The 19729-nt window shown below is 40.7% G+C and overlaps 1 protein-coding gene across 1 annotated transcript in view; it reads right to left on the bottom strand.

Annotated features, from left to right (window-relative positions):
* Positions 1 to 11066, bottom strand: part of TRPM3 (transient receptor potential cation channel subfamily M member 3) — a 278305-nt gene extending 267239 nt beyond the window's left edge. Inside the window, exon 1 of the mRNA XM_051643557.1 lies at positions 10985 to 11066. Coding sequence (XP_051499517.1) covers positions 10985 to 11066 — 82 coding nt within the window. The remainder of the gene's footprint in view (positions 1 to 10984) is intronic.
* Between the last annotated feature and the right edge of the window lie 8663 nt (positions 11067 to 19729).

The raw sequence follows: 19729 nt of genomic DNA, 5'->3' as shown, positions 1-19729 counted from the left end.
TCAAGCGTCAGGCTTTGTTATCTGGCAAATAAGGGTCATGTGCCATAAAAATTAGTGGAAGTGTATACACTGATTCCATCGGATTTCAGATGAGTCTTAAATAAATTAATGGAAACAATCTGTGCTATCATGTTTCATGGCATTGAGATGCCAGGTCTGTCAGACAATTTGATGCAAAAAATTTGCTCAGTTTCAGTACTTACTTAAATACTGCCTATTGTAGTTACATCCATGACAGACTGCAATACTGGGTGAACAAGTAGTTCTCATTTATTCTAACTCTACAAATATCCATTTTATCATGGGACAAATATTTTATTAATATTTTAGAATTTTTGAACATTAAATAAAACTGGAAATTTGCACTACTAAAGAAATAAAAGTAACTAATAAGAAAAACCTCATCCTTGGATGCTAGTAATAGAAATCAGCAGCTTCTAAGGAGAAGCAATCCTCTGAACCATCTACTGTTCCCATACTCAATAACCTAGAGCTCCTGTAGTTGCCATTAATAAGAAACTGCACAGGATATTTTTGGCTTGATAGATCAGATCTTTATATTCAATTTATTTTTAAATAATAACGTATCAAAATAAAGTAAGATTATCAACATTTTGTTTCCCACTAGGATATCTCTGAGAGCCTTTTCTCTCTCCCCTCACTCCAAATTTGTGTTAGAAGGATCAAAATCACCTTTTGTTCCGGAGAAATGCACATAAAGATTAAATTTCCTCATTTATATGTAATAGAGGTAGCATATATTCTTGAAGTTCAGTGTCTTAATAAGGACTGTGTTGCCGATTGTCCCCCATGTAGAGTTTTTAAATTTATTTGTTAATGCAAACATTAAAAAGCACTGCAAAGAAACAAAAAGAATATTTCTACTGTGCAAACAGAAAGACATTGTGCCCCCCACAGGCTCTCCGTGGAGACTGATAGTTGTTAGTCACCTCACATTCTTGGAAAGTCAGTTAAATCAGAAAAACTTCGTAGGCAATTTAACACGAATGTTATTCAGGCTCTTCAGGAGACACAAATGAAGGAGGGCTGTGATACCTTGTTTTCATATCAACCCTTCTCCAGTTTATAGAGCTGTTTATCATGGAAGATTGAGCAGAAGTCTCTCACATCTCTGCTGATCTTTCCAGTAAAATAGAAGACTAGAGAAAGACAAGCAAAAAGCAAAGGACCCTCACTCTACCTTCTAAGCAATGGAACAAATAATCTAATAATCTATGTTAGAAGATGACAGAGAGCCGTATGTCATGAGTGGATCTATTAAACTAGACACATTCCAAACACAGTACAAGAATTTTTAAGCACAAAAGCCTACTATATCTGTCACGTCTCCTCACAGTGGAGCAAGAAAGATCCTGTCAGATACTACAGCAAAATATTTCTGATGTCATAGATAGGTTCACTGTAAAAGATTAACTAAGTTAGGAACTTAGAAAAACACCTGTAAGAAATTAGGCATATTGAAGTAGTCCTGCCTGTTACAGGATAGGGTAAGCAACTTGGGGGTGGCTTTATTCACAATGTATCCCAATTTACCCTGTTCTCACATAAGAAAGTAAGTGTAGGACCTCTAAAAAATTGGCATCATCATATTTCTTTTTAAGAGAAGGCTGGATTTGAACTCAATAATTTAAAAAAGCAGTTAGCTTCCAAGCAGGATCATGTTGCAACCAGATATATCAAAGACAACAAAAAATTAGAGCCATCACACCCAAAACCAAAGAGATACCTTTCAGTAAGGTAGTGCTTGTCTTAAACAGCATTTTGGGTAATCTTGATGCCTGATCTACCCATCCTTCAGGCAGAGGGAGGTGACCTTTTCCTTGCATTGCTGTCATTGGACTGCATGGAGCAAATTATTCGTTATCATTATTGCCACCCTAACCTGGCACCACTATTGCTTCTGCAGCTAAATGTCTTTAAACAGCTTTGAGTGATGGAGTTCAGGAAGAGGGCCAGTGGGGAGGTGGGCAGAAATGTAGGAAAAACCTGAGAAAATAAGTAATATTGTGGCTAAGTTGTGCAGATCTTCACAGTTTTAATGTGGTAACACAGAATTTGGAGCCAGAAAAACACACTGTTCACCAAATACAGCCTCCTGCATAAGACACCACATAGTAATTTGAAGTACTGAACACAAAAGTTGAACAAGAATGTATTTGGAAAATCACAGAATCACAGAATGGTTTGGGTTAGAAGGGACCTTAAAGATCACCTAGTTCCAACCCCCTTTCCATGGGCAGGGACACCTCCCACTACATAAGGTTGCTCAAGCCCACATCCAGGCTGGCCTTGAACACTTCCAAGGAGGGGTCATCCACAGCTCCTCTGGGCAATCTGTTCCTTTGTCTCACCACCCTCACAGTCAAGAAAGTCTCCCTAATATCTAATCTAAATCTACCTTATTTCAGTTTAAAACCATTACTCCTTGTGCTTTTGCTATGAGCTGTTGTAAAAAGTCCCTCCCCAGCTTTCCCGTACCTCTTCAGGTATTTGAAGGTGTTATAAGGTCTCCCCTGAGCCTTCTATTCTCCAGGCTGAACAGCCCCAGCTCCCTCAGCCTGTCTCTGTAGGAGTGGTGCTCCAGCACTCCGATCATTTTTGTGGCCCTTGTGTGTACTCTCTCCAGCAGCTCCATGTCCTTATTGTGTTGGGGGCTCCACAAGTGGACACAGTACTCCAGGTGTTGCCTTACGAGAGTCCTGGGGGAGAATCATCTCCTTTGACCTGCTGGTCCCACTTCTTTTAATGCAATTCAGAAAGCTTAGCAAATTCTACATATAATCATAGAAAAGGTGAGTTTGGAAGGGCCTCAGGGTATCCTGTAGTTAGTTCATTGTGTTGTAGTTTTGGTCTCCCTAGCTTTATGCAAAGATGCACACCAAGCCATCACACTGGGAAACTGAGATGTGATATTGCATTGCAACAGACCCTGCAGTAACATTCCATATTGATTTAGTAAGCTCCAATGTTAAAAAAATGGCATCTTTCCATAACAAAACAATGTCATGCATTCTCCTTAAATTCTTAATTATGATGGCTCAGTAATTTACTACAACTCTTCTTTGCATCTACCAACAACAGGTGAAACACAGGGCAATTGAAAGACAGTATTTTCACTCAGTCACCTTCTCGCTAGTGTAAAATCAGCCTGATGATTGTTTTAATTACATTATGAAAATCTTGATATTTTCTTCAATAACTTCCTTTGACACTACTAAAAGTACTTTGTCAGACTCTTGATTTTATTTCACCGTTTATAACTGGCTCTGACATAATTTCTAAAGATCCCCAAAGGCGTTTATTTTTACACTGTAGCATAGTCTTGTTAGCAATTCAGGTGGAATAAAACCACTCAGCTTCACTTTGTGGTCCTGTGGCCTGAATTTTTCACATGGCACCCTTTCAAACATAAGGAAAAGTATTGCAGAACATTAAAATCATATGCTTTTATTACAGGATTCCACCAACACATTAAACAGCATTGTATTTGTAGCCTCTTGCATACATGAATTCTGCATTTTGTTAACATTTTACACTTATTTTTAAAACAACAGTCTCTTCTTAACTATCCCTTTTTTTCCCGTATTCTGTTAATATACATTAGAAATGCCTTTTTTCCCCCCCACCCCCAGATTTCTCTGAAGGCAAGACCATAAAGCTCTGATGCAGTCACAAATTAGGAAACTTGCATTTACTCTATGATAGGCAAATTTATTTCAGTGTTTCATAAATTGTCAGTTCTTGCAAAGGCCATTGGGAATTGAAGCCACCCCATGTAAGTATTCAAATCTGAAAAGACTGATCCTCATGGAAAGCAGAGATCATTTGTGAGCCAAGTCCTTCTGTGTGCAGGAAACTTGGATAAACCTGGGTGGCTTCTCTGATACCTCACCTTCATCCCTGTAGCCCACCTGGCCAGTGGCCCAGAATAAGGCAAAAATCCACTGTATTTTCTAAGATGAAGGTAAAAACACTAATGAAACAGCTGGATTTAGGGAAAGCACTGCAAAAGAAGATAGACTTGTAAGAGAATAAAAACCTGTAACAGGCTTTTCCAACCTGAAAGCCAAAACCATTTTTTCCTCTACATTATATTAGTAGACTACAGCCTCCTCCTTCAAAATGGCACTGATCTATCTACCTCTCTTGTGTGTAGGTTCTCCCATGGAAATATGACTTCTGCCAGGCTTCTTGTCTTGTTATCTCCCCTTCTTAGTTATCAATTGGGATAACATTTCTTGTTGTGGAAACTGTTTTCCTGCTACATCACTTCTATGTCAGTGGTCACCAACCTGATTCATATTCCTGGAAAAGTATCAGTCAATAAGGCAAACAACTACCAAACTTTGATTCACCTTCGATAACATAAAAAATGTACACTGCATCAAAGAATTAACCCCACAAAGTGACTACTACTATTAGAAAAGGAAAAAAGCATTATCAGCTTCTACATTTCCCTCCCTTTCAAAAGAAAAGAACTGACATAACCTGTCAGAATCTTCTTAGACATGAACATGAGCAGTTACTACATGAGAATGACCAGCTCATCTCACCATTGGTGAGAAGCATGACTTAAAGAAATAAGCAGCTTTTGGGAATGTGGATCCCCCAAACACCAGTTCTTCAATCCCAGCTGTAAAATGTCTCCAGCACACAGCCACTACTAGGTTATAAAATGTGAAGTACTAGAGGCACAGCTAACAATTGAGCTCAAGTAATACAAGCATATCTGTGCAAAGATGTCATGAAGCTACATTGCAAAACCCACTGCTGCCCTGATTTGGGGTCTTAATATAATTTCTTGATGATAAAGCAAGAGACTGCAAAGACATAACAATGCCCTACCCAGGTCTCTTTCCTGCCATCCTTAAATGATGAAACACACAGCAGAAAGCAGAAACTTTATCTTTGCTTTTGGGCTCCTAAGGACAAATATTGCTCCCCAGAAAAACTGTGAAAATCTATTACAACTGTTATAGATATAACTATGATCTTTCTGGCAGGAAAAGAGAAATTTGTTTCTCAAATCACTTCTTATTGAACACTTATATGCACTCTTAAAACTCATCTATCTTTCATACCACATACAGTATCCTCCCATACCAAGAGGTGTGACTAGTTTTTCTATTAGCAAATTTACAAGGAAATTGTTACATTGACTGCTATTTTCTACATGCCTGTGTTTTAAACAGTCTGATGCTAAGGGCTGAACTGTCATTACTTCCCTGAATGCATCAAATCCTTTTGAAGGAAGGATAGTGGTGGCTCATTCATTATTAAAATCTAAGTCACTAAGCAGCTGAGTGCATGAACAGGTAAATTACTGTGCTCATTTTACTGCTGGTAATGGGCATATTACTTTCAGAAACATTTAGTGCACCAGCCCGCTAATGATAACAGTAGGCATTAGGATGTACTCCAAGTATCTCCATTGTTCAACCCAGATTTAGTAAAACTGCCCTCTTATTTTATTGCAGTTTGGAAAGTGGATAAGGTAAATTAACTAAAATAATAATGAGAATCAATCCCTAGCTATTAAGAAGTGATAAACCAGAAAAGCCTACTGCTATTGGACATCAAAAGTCTAGCTAAAAGAAAAAAAATCTACACATTTTTACTGTTTTTATGTCTATATTCCTGCTCATTTTCTCACTGATAGCGAATAAAATAGCACAAAAAGCTTACACTTCCATTTCTGAAGACTGGAACATAATCTAACATTACTCTTTCATTATGGCACACAAATCCACTTAAAAATAATTTTAAAACCTATTTACCAGAAGTATCTTCCCTGAGTTATAGGACTAGTCTATCCATCCAAAACTTACTTTTTTCCAAATCCACATGAGGAATAAAATCACCTCCAAAAGATTAAGCTTTCTCCTTTCTTACAGTCACTTTTTACTCACAGTAGAGGGTTCAGGGCTATGAATATTTCCTGTCTTATAAAGAACACATTTCATTCTTCCATCATTCTGGAGAAGCAAATTTTTAATTCAGTTTGCCAAATCAGATTATTTAAAAGTATTCTGGAATAAATTTGTATTTGATAGTCAAATAGCAATGAGATTTTGGGTGATTTAAGCTGTTGAACAATGTGCCATTTCACCATGTACCTTAATAAAGACTGCCATATGTTTCCCAGCCTATATTCCTGTAGATACCTTCTTCATGGACATAGCCAAACATGCTGTAGCAGAAGAAATATCGTCCACACTTCTAGTTCACTAATTTCAGTCCAGCCAGAATTTCATATCTATATATAGTGTCGCACTGTGTGTCATTCTAATGAACCATTTTTTAGCCTTTTAACTTCATGATGTGTTCTCTTATGCATTCTTGGTAGGGCAATAAAATACAAATAATCACCAAAAATAAGATCTAGTTTATCATCTGGTAACAAATTTAGTGTGTGGTCTCTTTAAGCTTTAAGCTGGAGCTAGATCAGGCTGCTGCCCAGGTTAGGTAATTGCTCCTTGTATTTACTTGGTAGAGCTGAGCAGGCATTTTTACTGAGCCATATGTTGGGAAAAATTAGCCCAAATATTTTCTCTAGTGTTTCTTCTGGTTCACTCTGTTTCCTCCGCTCTGGCCTTTTTGAAGTACCTCCCTTCCAGGTCTACTTACTGACTTGTGATTCAAGCTACTTGTAAAAAAATATTAGTAGACTTATTAAGAAAAAAGCAGGATGGGTAATTTGTTGCTTTCAAAAGTTTAGCACAGTACTTGTACACGTGTGCATCTCAACAATACACATTAGGGGTTGACCTGCTAGAAAGCAGCTCCATGGAGAAGGACCTTGGAGTCCTGGTCGACAACTAGTTATCCATGGGACAGCAATATGCCCTTGTGGCCAAGAATGCCAGTGGTATCTTGGGATGCATTAAGAAGAGTGTGTCCAGCAAGTCGAGGGAGGCCATCCCTACCCCTCTACTCTGCTCTAGTGAGAACTCACTTGGAGTATTGTGTCCAGTTCTGGGCTCCCCAGAACACGAGGGACAGGGATTTACTTGAGAGAGTCCAACAGAGGGCTATGAGGATGATTAGGGGACTGGAACACCTGCCTTATGAGGAATGCTCAGAGACCTCGGGCTGTTAAGTCTAGGGACAAGAAGACTGAGAGGGGATCTTACTAATATTTACAAAATATCTGAAGGGTGGGTGTCAAGAAGAGTGGGCCAGTCTCTTTTCAGTGGTGTCCTATGGACAAAAACTGGAACACAGGAAGTTCCACCTCAACAGGAGGAAAAACTTCTTTACTGTAAGATTTACAGAGCACTGGAACAGGCTGCCCAGAGAGGTTGTGGAGTCTCCTTCTCTGGAGACTTTAAAGACTCATCTGGATGCATTTCTGTGTGACCTGCCCTAGGTGATCCTGCTCTTGCAGGGGGGTTTGACTTGATGATCTGTAGGGATCCCTTCCAACCCCCACCACTCTATGATTCTATGATTCACAATCTGTATTGACAAGCTTACTGCACATTACAAACCTTTTATTTTTCAGTTCCCTGTCTACTCTCAGTTTAGTTTTCTCTTTTAACTGCATTGCTCATTTCTTGATCCCATGGCATATATCATATCTGTCACAAGAAGAAATGCAACATCAGCAGTCCCTCCTAGGGCACAAGGTCCTCTGAGTTAAGTCTTTAGTATGATGTCATTCACTAATTTTTTAAGAGCATAAAACATTGTTCTAAAGTGTCTGTTTTCTCTAAATCTTAGCATTTGGACTTGGGTTCCTCTCTTGAGAGGTAGTCTCTTCTTCTGCAATGTAGAGAACTGGAAACTCTTCCACCATAAAAAAGAAATGTGACCACCAGATTTGTGCAACTGGAACAGTTCTTGCATAAATGATAACTGGGTCAGGACTGCTTGCCACTAGTACTAACCCTTCCTTAAAATAAATAAAAGAAGTATCAAGGTAACAAGGCCTGGGTCAAAACCACCAAGAAACAAGCTTCAGAACTCAGGCAGAGGAACAGAAGCTGGACAAACCACTGCTGGAAAGCCACCTCTGGAAACTAACCTGACTGTTTCAGGAGGATTACAGATCCTCTCTCACCCTCTTTGTATCTGTCCTCAAGGAACTTCTCAGTTCTTGTACTTCAGATGGGAAGGCATTAGATAGTACATTAGTGTACGTCTAAGTATATTGAAACAATTGGAAAAAATATCAGCATGGAAGATGCCACAGGAAATATTTATTAGGGGGAAAAAATGGGAGCAGTGAAAGATGAGGTGATGAAACAAGTCGTAAATATGTTCTACAGCAGTTTGTTTCAATCTGTACTTCGAATACAGCTCCTAGTACTCTGTTAGAAAATTAAAAACTGAAAAAATAGGATTATAAAACCCTACATAAATATGAGTGTATTAGTGAGTGATGCTAGAAGAGAGACACACCTGGAAGAAAAGCACAGGGAGGAAAGCTGGACAACATGTGCACATATTCCTTGTTTATCTAAATCAAATCAGGCCACTGTGGCCAGAATTGTATCAAATGCCAGTTCAGGCAACTGAGCACTGCACGCCATCTCAACCAAATGGAATAAGAGCAAAGCTCACCTGTTGAATTTTATCTTTGATTATTTACTTAAAACTAGTCACTTCAAGACAATGATACAGATTTGTTAGTGAGTAATATGAAGCTAGAGGCTTCCATGCAGATCCTAGATTCCAATATCATCTAGATCCATCAGTGTGAAAGCACTGATGCTACAATTAAAATTATAGTCAAAAGGTATTAAGTTTAAACTTCTCACTGAGAAGACATGGAATTAATCGAAAAGTCTGTGGTGTTTACCATGAAGGTCTAGGTCATGTCACAGTGATTTTTTTCATGTGTAAAAAAGGAAATCTCTGTTGTCTCTCATTCTTACAAGATCAGACAAATGTGTATCCTTGAACTTGATGTCATTTGATTGTTTTGTTCTGGCATACTAAATCAAGCATGGAAATGGTGAAGACACAACAATATTTTTTATTCCTTTACTCTTAATAATTTTGCAATGTACATTGAAAGAGTTTGGCAACCCTAGATTAAAAAAAAAAATAAAAATGTGCCATTACATATTAGCTTTTGCAAAGTTTGTTCGGCTATTGAGGACATTTTCTGAAGAGAAAGACTGAATAAAAAAGGCTCCACTGGATATTTACTGAGAAATAATGTTGCATTAGTCCAGTTAATCCACTTGGAAACTGGCAATTATAAACAAATTTAGGTTATTGCACTTGCCTTTGTGGCAATGTTTGTGGATTTCAGAATATTTAGATATTTAGAACAAAACAACAAAAAAGGCTTCTTCTTCATTTTTTTTGAGAAAGACACGAAAGAGAAAAGAATACAGACAGTCTTCTCATGACTGAATTTGCATACATGAAAATTTAAAAACTCCCTGAGGAAAAACAGGAAAATATTTATACTGCTTATCCGGTAATTTAATGCTGTTGCTAATGACACTCTTCCATAGTAACTCTTCAGGACAGGACAATTCCTTCAGCTTGACTACTGTATCCTTTGGGGTATTAGGACGATGGCTGCCTGCTCTAACGTGAATCAGTTGAACATGTTAAATTGTAATAGACAAAGATACAAAGTATATATATTGGAAGCAAAATGTTAAGCATTTTCCTGCCATTCTCCAATCAACCAGCCCGACTCATCAGCTCAGAAATAATGTAAGGGTCCAACCTCCTTTGCTGTGGTCTCTCCCACACCTCACAGACCCCTCCATGCATAGGTTACTTATTTCTGGTTAATTGTCCCGCTCTTCTTAACTCTGCAGGGTCTACTCCCTGTCTGGCCCTAAAAGGTTATAGCTGTAGCTTCAGAAAATATTTTTTAGACAGCTCTTTTAACAATAATCACAGTGTTCACCCTTAAAACATGCAATTAAAAGAACCATACACAGGGGGCAACATTTGCCTGTGAATAAAGAAGTATTGCAGATTTTTTATTTTTATTTTTTTTTCCTGATGTGGAGAAGGATAATAAAATTCCTCACATCTGAATTCCTCACATCCGCTAGTGCAAAAAGCACTATCATACACTACACTACTGTGTAAATATGTTGCAGTAGGAAGGACTGACCTAATTTCAAAGCTACCCACACAAAATCAAATGGTTACATCAAACACTACCTTATAGTGCACTTTTAGAGTAGGCATGCTTTACAGGCTGCATATTAATTTTAAAGCCAAACTATAAAGTATTAAGATGAACTAAGATAACTGGTGTCATGATCCAGCATTTTAAAAAAAAACATTACAGGTGCAGAAGCCTTCAGGGACCTGACTGTATTGTTTAAACACTCATTGTATAATCCAATTAATGAATAAGATCCAAGAACAAAGAAGAATCTTCAGCTTTATGTAACTTTTTTTTGGTCAAATAGTTGATGGAAGGTATTTTTTCTCCACTTACAAATGCCTCTGAAATGGTTTCAGTGGGACATGCAGTAAGTAGTAGTGGCATTTGATGTGCTGAGATTAAAAGTCCTCCTCCATCTATAATCCAAAATGTGAGTTTCTTTGTTGTTTGTTGGTTGGTTTTTTGTTTTTGTTTTCAATTATTAATTATGTTCTAGGCAAGCACACTTAAAAACACCGTGAAAATCACCTTCAAAGCTGTGCCCCTTTGTTTAACCACTCCAACAAAAAATAATCATCAGAAAGTTTCTCTGATGCTCTCTGCCCTGCCAGTCTTTAACTCACCCTGTTCCTATGTACAGATTTCAACAAACCTGGATAATTTTTGTCTGCTCACATACTAAGTCCACTTACAAATTGGTCTGGTCTGAGCAGTACCGAACTTTTGGGTGTTTCCTAGCTAGGGACTACATAACCCTAAAGAACAGACGGAAGAGGACTGCTCACAAAGGAGCACACCTTAAAACAGACTCCTTCTTCATCCATAGAAGTTCACGGCTCGATTTTTTTCAGTCAGTCAAATTTAACCACATACGATATCCACCATCCCTTAATCCCTTTTTACGCCTCTCACGGACCTTTCCCGACAGCCGAACATGTCGAACTGGACACACCATTTTGGTATCTTCAGGTGCTTGCAAGGGGTTTTAAAGGTAGCCGGAAAGCTAATTAACGGTAAAGTTGGGACTATTTCTAAATTAACTTTCCAGCAACAGCGTCTGCAGTCCTCCGGGCAGATGCTGAGCGGCAGACACCGGTTCTCAAAGCGGGCTGTCACCGTACCTTAAGAAGTCTGACGGAGGGGAGGAAGGCGGCATGGCACAGCTTCCGGATGGTCCAGTTGAGTGGCCGGGGAGCATCGGTCTGATTCATGACTCTCCGTAAATCCCACCGGGAGGGAGATCAGCCGCAGACCTGACAGCGCCTACCGCCCACACCGCCCGCCGGGGCGCGGGCGTCCCAGGCGCATCCCCCCGCCGCACCCGCGCCCGCGCTGCGGCAGGGCCGGGCAGGGCTGGGCCGGGCTGGGCTGGGCTGGGCCGGGCCGAGCTGGGCTGGGCTGGGCTGGGCGAGCGGCGCGGCGCGGCGGTAGCCACTGATCGTCTAGAAGAAAGCGGTCTCCTGCCTGGGCACCGCAGTGCTCGTGCATACCAAACGCGGCTGGATGGAGGCGATCAGCCCGCCGCTCTGGGCAGACTGCGCTGGCTGAGCTGAAAGGGGCAGCCCGCATTAAAAAAAAAGGCTGCAGGAAGAGCTGCTGCTCCTGCTCTCTCCCTCCTCTGCCCTCCACAGGGAGCAGCCAGGTTAGCCTCACCCAGGCAACCTGAGCCATCCGCCTCGCTCCCCTGCTTCCCTGGGCGAAAAGCGGGGCAGACAGGAGATAATTTAAATAAGGCCAGCGGAAGGGTACTTGCACTTTCTTTCCGAAAGCATTGCGAGGAAAGGGAAACCGGCATGAGGGGAGGAGCCAACGCCCAGAGAGCTAAGATTCAGAGGGGGGGGAAAATTAATTCACTCTTGATTTACTGATATAATGGACCTAGAAAGCACAGTTTCATTGATCTGGCATAGTACTGCTCTCTAGCAGCAAGTGGCAGCAGGTAGAAGCTGTACTGTAAGAGTATGAATGTTAGCATGCACGTTCTGGAAAGAAAAGAAAAAAAGAAAAAGAAAAAAAGAAGAAGAACAAGTTCAGAATTCAGCCCACTTTAATATTAACTGTATGTGCAGGACAATTCATTCTTTTAAAGACATACAAAAACATGAAGCAATGCTGCTGGGGTAATTCAAGTACAGTAAAGCATTTTCCGATTTGGGGCAGTTATTGGCTTTCACAGCTAATGAAGATACTCCTAATGTCAGCTCTCTAGCTATCAGAAAAACATTGTTTTCACACTTGTTTTTGGAGGGGATAAAGATTACATGATGAAAGAGTCAGAAAGTGCAAATGCAAGCATCCTATAAAGCAATGGAAAATTTATTTTTGCAAGTAATAACCACTTTTTACTCAGATTATGATGGAAAGCAGCCACTTTTCAGTAATGTTCAAATATCTTGTAATTCTGGTTAGAAAATACAAATTCAGTTAACTTGGCTAGATTTCATTGATCTGCCATTTTCACATTTCCTTTTAATCCCCATAGTGCACATTTTTTTATCTTCTACTTATAACTTAGTATTGTGTCTGCATTCATCAGAAAAAGCTGAATAATTCTTCAAATGAGGGAATAGATGCGAACAATGTTATTTCCATGAGGCTATGCTAATCTGTCTTGTTTACATATTATGGGTCTATAATGGCTTGCAGTAGGGCTGCAACTCCAAAACTCTCTAAAATGAAACAATACTTCTGGTTTGCTTTTCCAAGTTTGTTTAAGGACAAATGACTCTGGGGAGAACAGGGAAGCCCAGTACCTCCGTCAATACCATCAGATTCTCCAAGGTAAACAAAGATCCTAAAAACACTGAAGTTATCCCAGTAGAGCAAGCTAAGGATAAATGTTTACATGCCAGTCTTCCTTACCAAAGGAAGCCTCGCCCATATACACAAATCATTATTCTCCAAAGCCCATATATTTGGGCCCATGAAGAAGGAGCCCATGTGCATTGAGATTGAAGCCTAGGACCTTTATGTTTATTTTGAACATACGCATACCAGCCACCTTTTCCTCATTGTATTCTCTCAGAAATTGTATGACTGTTCTTATTCAGCCTTAGTGTTGGGTAAAAAAAAAATTACCCAGAAGAGAAGGCTCCAGGGAGACATAATAGTGGCCTTCCAGTATCTGAAGGGGACCTACAAAAGGCTGGGAAGAGACTTTTTACAAGGGCTTGTAGTGAGAGGACAAGGGGTAGTGGTTTTAAACTGAAATAGGGTAGATTTATGTCAGACATTAGGAGGAAATTCTTCACTATTAAGATAGTAAGGCACTGGCTCCAGTTGTCCAGGGAAGTTGTGGATGCCCCTCCCTGGAAGTGTTCAAGGGCAGGTTGGATGAGGCTTTGAGCAACCTGATCTAGTGGGAGGTGTCCTTGTCAACACAGGGGATCAGATCTAGATGATCTTTAAGGTCCCTTCCAACCCAAACCATTCTATGTTTCTGTAATAATATAATGTCCTAGAACACAGTACAAGGCTGACTACGCACCAGAAGAGCTCTTCTCACCTGTTCCACCCCACTGGGCATGGCAAAATTATAAAATTTCAAAGCTGCAGAGACCAGACCATGGGTTGTCTGTGGAATGGAACAGATAGAACACCAGGAGCCGTTCCTTTGTGGTACAATTTGTGCAGATGAATTTCTTGTTAACACTGGGCAGTTAGTTTAAATTATACGTATTTAAATGCCTCCTTGCTTGAGCTCTGCATGTACTTGTTTTATAAAAGGAGGAAAAAACCCTTGCTGTTGATAGTGAAATGGAACATGAGTGTAAGTAAATAGGATTTTCTGAAACTACTTTTCTAAGGTTCTTTAATAGAGACAAAATTAAGTAGGTAGAGAAAATAATCTTGACTACAAATAGCATACACCTTAACATGTGAGAGGCATGGTAACCTTGCTCTGTTATTATGGTAATAATATCCAGTGATTAAGCTTTTGGGATGAATAGTAAAAAGAAAGTAAACGATTGGAAGAAATCAGAAACAAGGATTCCCAGCTCTCCTAAGACCACATCTTTGCCCTGTCCCCAAAACTTCAAGCCATGCTGATAAGTTTTATTCACTCTTGAAGATTAGAACAGAGTTATTTGGGAAGATACCAGATGCTTCATCACCTTGACCCTTTCCCATCTGTTTTGCATTAGGCATCTGCCATAAACCGAAATGTTCAGCCTAAGTTCTGGGGACGAAGATGACAGAGGAATCATAGCATGCTGCCCTTCTTTTCAATGAGTGGAGTAACAAATCTCTGAGGAGGCTAGAGAGCTGAATACAACAAAGAAACATAACAGATAGCTTCAATAAACTAAAACCAGTGAGGCCAATGTATCTTCCAGCTTCCACAGAGCTCCCTGTCTTTGAGATGAGCTCTATCATTGCCTTCTTCTGCAAATAGTACCTTAGGGACAAGAGCTGTTATGTGCTGCGGTGTTCAATACACACCACCCTTCTTTCACAAGCCTGTTTTCCACGGCTTTGTGTCTTGCCTAGTCATTCGCACTTGCAGGAAGTGACTGCAAGAATACTAACTCCTGTTAGTGGCAGCAAGGAAGCTCTGACGGACAGGACATTACCATGATATGGGAGTTTCACTTCCACCACGAAGTCCTTAGGTGCCTTTGGATAGATCATTTTATCCCTGCTTGGCCTTTTATTTTAATTAATTTTAACTTTAATGTCTGTCTCTTACCTAAAAGCAATACTGAAGTGGTTTTGAGGCTCCAGAGTCTAAATATGAGAAAAGCCAACCAAGATTTCTTCGTCATTGCAGCAGCCTCCATTCAATTTTTCGTAAGTGTAAATGGTGAAAGGTTAGGAAGCAAAGAAGCAAAGTATGAAAATATGTTTTTTTAGAGATGATGACAACTCTGGTTAAAAATACAGTGGAGGATTAGGGAGACGTTGTTTTGTGGAGCTCTTCATCAGTTCAGTGAAAAAATCAGAGTTTGAAACTTTTATTCTATCCTGTTGAAAAAAAGCAAATGCTCAGGTCAGCTCTTACACAAACTGAGGCCCATTAGGAGTTGCAAAGATGTAGCAATCCCACTAGGATTTAAGCTCCAACATTGCTAGAGCTAACAGACAGAGCTGCCGCTTTCATATTAAAACATTTTGTTGGAAGAGTGCTCATTGCACTATCAGTATTCATATCTAGTTCTTTGTCTCTTGCCAAGGAGCACCTTTGGTAATAAAGGAACGCATAGCAAATAGAAGACAAATTCTATTGTTTCATGCAATACAGAGTGATTTCTGTTCTTCTTAAGCCTATTGTTCATCAAAAGCATTTTTAAGAGCACCTCTTTGTAGAGTCCTGCCATCTAATGTGATGACAATCCTATACTTCTAAAGCTCTGATATAGTAAATTTTAAAGCCTCTGGGAATGCTGCAGAATGAAAAGTTGCTGAGAAGCCCCTTAACATCCAGACCACTTTCAGCACACCAGTAACATTGTCCAGCATTTTAAACCTGAGAGCAATATTTAATACAAAGGTATTGGACTGCAAGCTTAACCGCTGCTCCTCACATACATCAACAGATGTTAAAAGAAAAATACATCTTCACAGTGCAGCTGTAGAGCCATTTTACCAAGGCTTCCTTGCTCTTGGAGCACCTTTCCTGCTTCCCCGAGGGCTTGCTCCTAACTCAACTGATAATTAATTTATAAAATTTCTTCAATGCTCGCACATCTTTTGTATTCATAGCATGACTGAGGTAGCTTTTTCTGCTGCTGTCTTTTGCTACAGTATTTCATAAATCTTCTGCCACATGCTGAAACCCACACATATTAATGTAGTGTCTATATACATGTTAAACATTAATTGAATCTTTTGCCCTAGTATTGTATGTATCTACAAATGATGGCTTTTGGCATTGACTGAAAAGTCAGAATAAAGGTTATTCTTTCTTTTATCTTAAGTTGTGTGGATGTGTGATGAATATGAAATGAATTACTCTATAAACGTAACCACTACCACCTTGAAGTCACCTGTAACTGATCTGCATTTGGCTTTTGCCAGAGAGAGCACTTGGTTGGGCTACTGCAAGAGATCACTGGGGTACCACAGCACACCACCACTGCAGAGAACTGGGGAAAGTGAGACTCATGAGACAGCAGGTGACTTGGGCAGTGCAATCACATCCAATGCTTCCTTGTCACGGTTTTGTTCCTAGAGACCCTGTTACATTTTTCTCAGTTCCAAAAAAAGCAAGTGGAGGTACAGGCTCAAAGTCAGTCTCTACACACAGAAAATGTAAGTTTGAGAAGCTGTGTCACTGGCAGCCTTCACCATTATTTGTGGTTTCACTTTTGCAGCTACTGGCAGAAAGTCCTGGTAAGTTGCACCATTTTGCTCTCTGGGTACTTTTAAATCTGCCTTCCCATAACAATTTAACCTGTATCCATGAATGCTGTATTTCACAACAGACTCCTCTTTAATTGCAGTTTTCGGCTTCTTAGAGTTTATCTTAGAAAGGGATTAAAACACAGAAGCATATATATAACACTTTTATTTTGGGACTAGAAATGTCTATGGTTGCTTGTTACTTAGAAACAAATATTATATTTTAAATTACAGTCAGTCTTAATTTAAATTGACTTTCAAGTGTAGGCAAGCTGTTAGTTCAGTGACCTCAACAGCCTATGACAGGAATTAGGCTGCTCAAACATTCAGATTTCTGTTTATGCTAAAAGTTTATCTCCATCTTAGCCATCATGTTCTTATCTGCACTGTTTAACTTCATGTTAATGCTTTCTCAGACCTGTAACCTCATTTTTTCTAGTGTTTCTAGTTCAGATAGCAACTTTGCTGAGTTATGTTGGTGTAATAGTTTCCTATAGATAAATGGGAAACATTTTCTAGTCTTGATTACCTTAGTAAATAAAATGCAGAAAAAATGTGAAACTATGAAAGGGAGCAATTAATCCTGACTGTTAAGCATTTCAACAAAGACCTTACGTGACGACTATCCTACAGTAGGGCAGTTTTCCTTATTTGCTACAGACAGATGTAGTATGCAACAACAGCATCTTTCTCACCTCACGTAATAGTCCTCCAGAACTGGAAGGTAGTTTAGTATCCCTTGAAAGTGGGAAAGAATTACAAAAATCTCTAATGCCTTCTGCTTTGGGGTTATAATGAACCAAGATAACAAAACAATGTTTTCCATATGTTCTGTGTATCTGCACCCTAGACACCATCTCTGATGATTAAGTCTCCTGCAACCACTTGGCTCAGATTTGTAAGGTTTGGTGAGCACATTTGGTGCTTCTGTTCTGAAGGGTATAGGAGTCCAGGAAGGCCACTCTTCAAGGAGGAAGTCTTGAAGGCACAGGAGCCATCCCCACATGCTGTAAAGCAAGCCAGCAGCATAGAAGACCAGCCTGGCTGAACAGGGAGCTTTGGCTGGTGCTCAAGGAGAAAAAGAGAATCTATGGCCTTTGGAGGAACATGCAGGCGACTCATGAGGACTACAAAAATGCCGTGAGGCTATGCAGGGAATTAGAAGGTCCTAGGCCCAGCGAGAAATTAATCTAGCCTCCATGGCAAAGAACAAGAAAAGCTTCTATAAATATATTAACAACAAAAGAAAGACCAGGGAGACCCTCCATCCCCTATTAGATGCAGAAGGAAACATGGTGACGAATGATGAGGAAAAGGCTGAGGTGCTAAATGACTTCTTTGCCTCAGTCTTTAGTAGCAGGACCAGTTATGTTGAAGGAATCCAACTCCCTAAGCTAGGTGACAGGGACCAGGAGCAGAATGATGCCCCCACAATCCAGGAGGAGATGGTCAGTGACCCGCTACATCACACAGATATGCACAAATCTATAGGGCCAGATGGGATACACCCAAGAGTTGTAAAAGTGCTGGCAGGGGTGCTCACCAAGCCACTTTCCATCATTTACCAGCAGCCTTGGCTTACTGGGGAGGTAACAGCAGACTGGAAATCAGCCAATATAACCCCTTATACAAGAAGGGACAAAAGGATGATCTGGGAAATTATAGGTCTGTTAGTCTGACTTCAGTACCAGGGAAGCTGATGGAACAGATCATCCTGAGTACCATTATTAGGTACATGCAAAACAACCAGGTGACCAAGCCCAGTCAGTGAGAGTTCATGAACAGCAGGTCCTGTTTTACTAACCTGATCTCCTTCTGTGACAGGGTGACCCACTTACTGGATGTGGGAAGGCCTGTGGTTGTTGTCTACCTTGACTTCAGCAAGGCCTTTAACACAGTTTCCCAGAGAAGCTGGCTGATTATGGCTTGGATGTGCACATGCTTCGCTGGATAAAAAACTGGTCGGACAGACGGGTTCAAAGAGTTATGTTCAATGGAGTTCACCAGTTGGTGACCAGTCACAAGTGCTGTTGCCCTGGGCTCAGTGCTGGGGCCCCTCCTGCTCAACATCTTTATTGATAACTTGGATGAAGAGATAGAGTGCAATCTCAGTAAGTGTGCAGATGACACTAAGCTGGGGGGAAGTGTCGATTTGCTTGAGGGCAGGGAGGCTCTGCAGAGGAATCTGGACAGGCTTGATTGATGGACTGAGGCAAATTGTGTAAGTTTCAACTAAGCCAAGTGACAGGTCCTGCATTTCAATCACAACAACGCCCAGCTGCACTACAGGCTTGGGGAGGAGTGGCTGGAGAGTTGCCCAGCTGAGAGGAGGAACCTGGGGGTGTTGATGGACAGCCAGTTGAACATGAGCTGGCAGTGTGCCCAGGTGGCCAAGAAGGCCAACATCATCCTGGCCTGCATCAGGAACAGCATGGCCAGCAGGACCAGGACTCCTATACTCAGCCTTGGCAAGGCTCGAGCATTGTGTGCAGTTTTGGGCACCACAGTATAAGAAGAACATTGAAGTGCTGGGGAGGGTGCAGAGAAGGACAGCTAAGCTGATTAGGGGTCTGGAGAACAGGTCTTATCAGGAGAGGCTGAGAGAGCTGGGGCTGTTCAGCCTGGAGAAGAGGAGGCTGAGGAATGAGACCTCATTGCTCTCTACAACTACCTGAGAGGAGGTGTGGTGAGGTGGGTGTTGGCCTCTTCTCCCTGATAACCAGAGATAGGGTAAGAGGAAATGTGGTCAAGTTGTATAAGGGGAGGTTCAGACAGCATCTTAGGAAAAATTTCTTCACAGAAAGAGTGGTGAGGCATTGGAACAGGCTGATCAGGGAGGTGGTTGAGGCACTGTCCCTGGAGGTGTCAAAAAAAACAGGTGGACATGGTGTTTCATAAGATGGTTTTATGGTTAGGGGTTGCAGGGCGGATGGTTTGACTTGATGATCTTGAAGGTCTTTTCCAACCTTGATTATTCTATGATTCTTATGATTCGATGATTGTGTGATTCCTTGCTGACCCACCTGCTTTCCTAAGGGTTCCCTTCCACCAATTTTTTATTATCTTCAGCATGAACCAGTGCAGACATCTAACCCTGCAATACCTTTAGGACATTCCCCAGCTGCTCACTTAGCTGTGTACCAGTATTCACATTGGTTTGAAGAACTCATAGGGTGCCACCAAGCACTCGTGTTTGCCAGCAAATGGTTCACTCACCAAAACTTAGAAGACCATACTGTGGGACCTTCACATTCATAATGAAACACCCCAGTGACT

The sequence above is a fragment of the Apus apus genome, chromosome Z (genome assembly GCF_020740795.1).
Source record: "Apus apus isolate bApuApu2 chromosome Z, bApuApu2.pri.cur, whole genome shotgun sequence".
Taxonomy (NCBI): domain Eukaryota; kingdom Metazoa; phylum Chordata; class Aves; order Apodiformes; family Apodidae; genus Apus; species Apus apus.
This window is presented reverse-complemented; position numbering and strand designations above follow the sequence as displayed.